The 6,676-nt window shown below is 37.3% G+C and overlaps 1 protein-coding gene across 2 annotated transcripts in view; it reads right to left on the bottom strand.

Annotated features, from left to right (window-relative positions):
* Window positions 1-209: 209 nt before the first annotated feature.
* FAM91A1 (family with sequence similarity 91 member A1) overlaps window positions 210-6,676 on the bottom strand; it is a 33,039-nt gene continuing 26,572 nt past the window's right edge. For both annotated transcript variants that reach the window (XM_069005441.1, XM_069005440.1), the window contains exons 20-24: window positions 6,267-6,416; window positions 5,668-5,775; window positions 5,280-5,403; window positions 4,178-4,247; window positions 210-2,850 (exon numbers count right to left, since the gene is read on the bottom strand). In XM_069005441.1, coding sequence (XP_068861542.1) covers window positions 2,674-2,850; window positions 4,178-4,247; window positions 5,280-5,403; window positions 5,668-5,775; window positions 6,267-6,416 — 629 coding nt within the window. In that variant the 3' untranslated portion in view covers window positions 210-2,673. The remainder of the gene's footprint in view (window positions 2,851-4,177; window positions 4,248-5,279; window positions 5,404-5,667; window positions 5,776-6,266; window positions 6,417-6,676) is intronic.

Here is a 6,676-nt window from a genome sequence, read left to right as displayed (position 1 = left end):
AACAAATATAACACACTTCTTAGCTGGCTCCTGAACATCTTCAGGTATGTCCATCTAGCTTCAGTACTGCTTGGGTTGTGCCAGAGCATGAAGCCAAGCTGTCTTCTGCAAGTTAAAAATCTTGCTGAAACAGAAACTTAAAACAGCTTCACAATATGTAATGCATGTGATTTTCCCCACAGTCAATAAAACTACCTGAAGAAAAGAAATTGATTTAATTTGTCTTTATTTGCAAAATAATATAAAATAGATTCTTTTGGTATGAAGATCTTTGAGACCTGTTGGGTGTTTACACCACATTGAAAACAAAAGTCACGTAGTTTGAAGCCTCTTGACCATCTCAAGCACTGGTGCTGTAGTAGAGTTTCAGGAATTTCAATAGACTTCTTTGGTTGCAATTTATTCAGTAAACATCAGATATGCAAATTTGAATATTTAAGCTCCTAAACTAGTGTTGAAGCCCCTAAATTAGGGTGGCTTGAGTTCTAAAAACTGCAACACACCTGGAATTCTCACCATTAACTGTAAGATTTATGGGTATTAACCAACTCTGAGGAACAGGCTACTTTTATTTAGAAACTTTACTTTAGACAACCTAATAACAAAGGATATCCTTCACTCAGCAACACTGAAGAATATGCAGTGAGAACAGTAAGTTTTCGTCTATTTTCAAACTTTTATACAACTTGCACTATCATCACTTTACCTACCAGTATGGATAGTGCATGGCAAAATTCAATACAACATAGCAAACTAGCTCACCTACTGCAGCTCACAGTAGCACTTAAAGTAACATCTATAGCCCTGAAAGTGTAAGCCATCACCTACTACTTCGTTCCTCCACAGTGCCAGGTACTGGCCTAATCTCCACATAACAGTTCTCACAGTAAAGGTTTTCTCAGCTATTTCTAGCAGATTGACATCCAATTCCTCTTTAATTTACTTTGGAGGAAATAAGGCAACTTAAAAACTGCTATGGAGAGTATGCATGTCCAGTACAAAAAGTCACTGTAGTGTAAATGATCAACTTTATATGGATAATATAACTGTGACATATGCAGAATGCTACTAAGCTCAGCTGCTGCCAGTAAAATTCCAGAACAAAACAGATGTAAGAGAGCAGCACTGAGCAAACTGAAGAACTACAGACTTCCAGTTTCTTACAGCACAAGTCCTACGCTTACACTTCAGGAATGTATGTGAAGCCAATGAAAAAGAATGGGATCTTCACAGTTGGAAATTAAGTCACTGCTTTATCCTATCATGGTACATTTGTCCTCTTCAAGCTTTTGACGTGTTTTTTTTCATGCAGAACAGGACACAAACCCAAATGTTGCCATTTTTCTCCTTACTGCTGTTCAGCACCATCTGCTCCACAGATCCTTGAGCTATTATGTATAGCAGGATAGTAATGACAGGATGATTAAGTCTCACTTTTAGTTATGACTATTTAAAACAAGGCAGTTCTAGTAAAGAAGGGAGCTAGCAGAGAAGTCTTAACACACTGCATCGCTTGTTCTCCTCACGTGCTGAACGGGACAGGCATTTTTAAGCTGGCAGTAAGTTGTTAATACCTAATATAAACAAAAGTAAAATCATGCTACATAAAGTCATCCCCTACAAATAAAGCCAGAACATGATTTAGATGAAACAGCTTACTGTTAATTTTTGTCATGATCAACAGCTAATAGTTCAAGGAACACAGATTCACTGAAGTTTCTGTCTCCACATCCTCTGCTGTTATCTTCCTTTGCTAATGACTGATGTGAAAAATCAAGACCTCTGTTCTTTCAAACATTAATCAACAGGACAGAATTAGTTATCTACCTTAAATTCAATTTATGACAACAGGAATTTGCCCACAGGAATCATCACCAGCTTCAAATTACAGCAAAAGACTCCCAGTGGGATCAAATCTCAGACACTCCTGGTTTCACACCAAGAGGAGGATGAATCAATTATCATTAAGAACTCTGTGAACAGAGATAACCACCTCAGATCTTCCACAATTCCATACCTCCACCAAATACTGACAGAGGTGGAAGTGAACCACTTATCAGCAGTGGCCTTAGGTCATCAGCAGGACACTGAGTCTGCCCTAACTCAGCCTCCTCCTTCCATTGTACTGATTTGTCAAGGCCCCAGCATTAAGCTGAACTACAGAATTCAACAATCCTTAATGCCCCATATCATCATGATACTTTTATTTAATCAGTTGGTATCACTGAGCTTTCAGAGGAAGAGCCAAATCTCTTACCTTTATACAGAAAGATTTTCAGTAATACAGTACAAAACTAAACAGAATTTATGTCTGAGTAACGAACATAGAAAACTACTATTGCAATTTTGTGGTGACAGCATAGAAATTTAACAATCATCAGAAAGCCTAGAAAGGGCATGTTTAGTTATAAAAGAAAGATTGTCTCAAGATAAAAATAGTGCTGACAGCTAAAAAGCTCTCTGTTGCAGCAAGATATGCAGTAATGAGTAACAAGTTCTAGACAGTTTAAGTACTTCCCCAATACTGCAACACAACACATTTTTGTAACACTACTTTTACACAGGTTATGCTGCAGCAGCAGTACACTTCTTAGTGGTTGGCACTAGGAATTAACCGTAATAGAAGAAAGGCATTTAGTGATCAATGCACAAAACCTCTATCTGACTTGTTCCTTAGGTGTGGTTGAAAAAAACTGAGGAAGGGGCCCATCCATTCCATTCAGATAATACACCTTCCTTGAACATGAGATTCTTGGCAGGAAGAGGAACACCCAGATCTGCAGAAATCGGCTGCAGAAGTGAACTTGAAGAACCAGCATCATGGAGCTGATCCAGCGTTGAAATACCTTCCTAAAAGCAAAAAGAAGAAAATCGTGTCTTAAAAGCAAAGAATATGACAGATTAATCTAATCTGCAAATACACTTTGAGTATCTGAAGTGTGTTATTATAATCCAATAAATACCAAATAATTATGGAAGTAAAAACAGAATAAACAAAATTAAATAAGCATACAGATGCCTCAGCTGCATCTGTGCATGCCTAATTTGCCTTCCAACAAACCTTTAAGGAAAACTGGGACTTAAAACTGAAGACCTAGAAAAAATGAATGGAAATCTCTAAAATCTTCAGGACAGCTATCAGACTGCTATTTATCCTGTACCATGCTAAGATGGATACATGTATTTGGAGGCAATTACTTGACCATATGTTGAAGGTATTATTTCCCAGAAGTTCGGTTTTCTCATCTTAAAACTCACATCAGCACTTTTTTTTCCCCCCTTTCTAGAGTCATCATGTAGGAAAGTGTATCTCAGAGATAACATCTAACACATTAGGACAGGAGTCACTTGAGACAGACAGTTGGTTTCAGTGCTTCAAACCTACTGGGAATCTCCAACATTCTCATCAAGAGACAGTTTCAGGATCACAGCATCCATAACACTACCTGGTTAAATAACCTGCAAATTCATTATCTTACTGAAAACCCAGAGTTTTAGAGAAAAGTATCATAAGACAGAGCAGCTAAGCAGATCCCATGTTACACATGCACATGGCTTGCTTCCATCCAGAATTAAGAGCAGGCTGCAGACCTGGTATTCCTCTTTGCTTACTACACAAGATCCCCATTTCCTACCTACACTCTTAAACAATCCTTCCAGAGTATGTAGTTTTATGTACTTATACTCATTGAACACTAAGGTCTAGAGGATCTTAGGACAAGTACAAAAATGAAATCCATGTTAATATATATTTTTCTTCTAAGGAAACACATTGACTTGAGAGGCAGATAAAATTAGCATCTCCCTGATTAGCAGTAAATCTCTCCAACATATCCAAGCAGCCACCACATAACCAGCAGAGTAGGCTGTGTTACAGCAGGAGGAGTGAAGGACAACCTTGCTGAGCAAGTGTCCTAAAAAACAGTGAAAATAATTACGCACCAGAAGCAACCACAAAGCTGATACAAGTATTAAGTGAGGCTAGAGAAGGGATAGAGAAGTATTTGCTTTGTCCTTCAAGTAGCACTTGAGTGCTTAATACTGGTACCACTTGAAGAAAAGACAAATAAAACAAACCACGTATGTGTCCATACACCCAAGAAAGGCAAGTAAGAGGGCAGAAAGGGATGACAGACCATACAGAATGATTAACATCTGGATTATTATTGCTTCTTACCTGGAATGCATGAACAAAATTAAGGACCTGAAGAGACAGCTTTCTACTGGAATGTAGGAGTTTTTGAAGGCTGGAAAAAACAAAAGAAAAGAAGCTATGGTCAAGGAACACGATTTTTCACTAGTAAAGTACCTATGTAGTAACTTGCTCACAAATAACTCCAGTAGTATCTAACATCATGTGACCAAGTTAAAAGCTTTCACACATAAAGCTTGATAATACTGTAATCACTGAAGAGGTGCTTGACTCATCTGCTCGAGTCTAGTCAGGTAAAAGCTATTTTCCACACCACTTATACTAAGTAAAATGAAACTATTGCAATTGAAAAATATTATTTTATGTAAGATACTAATGTATTAGACTCATTCTTATATAGGACAGTCTGGTAACATGACTTTTATTAAGTATATTAGTGACACACTGTTACAAGCAGGCCAACTACTGTAAGAACCTTAAGCTTATTTTCAAGCACCCTTACTTTTGATTTCCAGAATCATGCCTTAGGGGAAAAAAAAAAGCCACAAAAAATAATCCACAAAAACCCCCAATCCCCCACAAAACAAAAGAAACAACCCCCAAAACCCCATTGTTGAAAGAATAATCTTTCATAAAGAAAAGCTGCAGTAAAAAGCATTAGATAGCTGGATCATAAACTTATCAAGTATGATACCAACAGTAAAGAAAATTTCCGTAAGAGCTAAATGCGTTTTACATCAAAGCATTACCAGCAAGCTTTCCTCCTCCACTACAGAACAATTAGGAGGAGGAAAAAAAGCCTGTGCTAGGCTAGGAAGGGAAAATGAGTAGGAAGGCACCCAAATTTACTTTTTTCCTGATCTGCTCATAGACAGTTTACAACAAAGAATTAATTTTTGCATTACAGAAACGATAAAAAAAGCCTAATCTTTATCTTACCACAACTAAGAACTGCTTGTACTTACCTATGAGCTACACAACTCCCTTACACATTAGAATTACCTACTCTATAAACATAGCTCAGTTCTGCTTTATAGTCATGGAGTTGTAGGCATCTCTTCTTACAGAAGCTCCAGACATAATACACACTATCTGTTAAAGCTGCAGCCAATAAATTACAGCTCACCTTTCTTTTCTACATAATCCATGAGTAGCAATTTTTCTGCAGACTTTCTGATTCAACTCAGAGCTGAAAAGTGGAATGCCAAAGCATAATTCCAAGGGAACCCATTCCAGTTCAGTTGTAGGTACTACAGAAATAAAAACAAGAGATAACTGAAGTGTTAGGGGAAAAAAAGGCAAGAAAGCTCATTGGGGGGTCAACAGTCTTAGATCTGGATCCAGTAGAGAGTTCATGCTTTTTGAAGACAGGTCATATACTGAACTGATCAAATATGTAAGGGAATCTGAAGAGGAATTTAGCATTGGACTTGTCCCAGAGAAAATCCAACAATGAATTCAGATCCCTAAAAACAAGGTAAACGTTTAATACAAGCCATTTGTCATGTTTTTACCTTCAAGGCTTTGCTTGACTGCAGAATCCATTGAGGGTTCTTCTATTACCATCTCAAATGATTCTGTGCTCCCATTTACATCAGATCCTGATGCTAGTTCAGTCTCTCCTAAAGGCAAAGTAATTCTTACATAAACACAAACATGAATTAAGTTTGGTTGCCTCTGCCCAAGGACTATAAAACTATAAAAGTGGAAGAAGGGATAGAGAGAAACATAGGGCCTGACTCATTTTGGGACTGAAGAGTTATTTAGGGATCCTCAACACTTATGAAAGATTAAGTTCTGGCATATAAAAATGACACCATTTATTTTTAATATTTAAAAAAGTATTTTTTCCCTTCACTGGCTGTTCTAGTTCAGCCATTTATCAATCTGTATTTGGTATTTCTGAGCTAGTCTCAAAGAAGAATTGGGAAGTAAGCCTACTGCCAATAGATTGAGCACTCAAATAGACACTCAAAATGGGTTCCTATCTGTGTTGGATAGTATTTTGTAGAGTTAGAAATCAAAGAATTTAAGCTTATGTTCACCTTTGCTTAAGTAACTGTATGTGAAATTAAGGGGACACAGACAAAAAAGACAATTATTGGTAACAAACCTCTTCCATCAGAAGCATCACTCAGCTTTCTGTTAGCATGTTGACTTGAAGGATTCAACATTGTGACATAGCCACAAAAATGCTGCAAGTCCACTTTGTTTCTCAGTATTTTTAAAGCCGTATGAATGCCCATGTTCACACGAGAGAAGGCTAAGGAGGAAACAAAACATATTCCAGCTTACAAGAGGTCTCCCCCATAACCATGTGGTTCCTCTCTAGGCCAGGTTAAGTTTTTTATTTGGATTTTTCCTGCTTGTAACGCTGCATCTTAGTGATCACATTGTTATATATGGGATAACAACAAGCATGAAGTGGTATTTTATAGTACCGTAATAGAGCAAATGAGAAAGAAAAATACAAACAGAAGACAATCTCTCCCTCCTACATAGAGATATTCAGACAGCAGAAAT

Source organism: Aphelocoma coerulescens, chromosome 2, assembly GCF_041296385.1.
Source record: "Aphelocoma coerulescens isolate FSJ_1873_10779 chromosome 2, UR_Acoe_1.0, whole genome shotgun sequence".
Lineage (NCBI taxonomy): Eukaryota > Metazoa > Chordata > Aves > Passeriformes > Corvidae > Aphelocoma > Aphelocoma coerulescens.
This window is presented reverse-complemented; position numbering and strand designations above follow the sequence as displayed.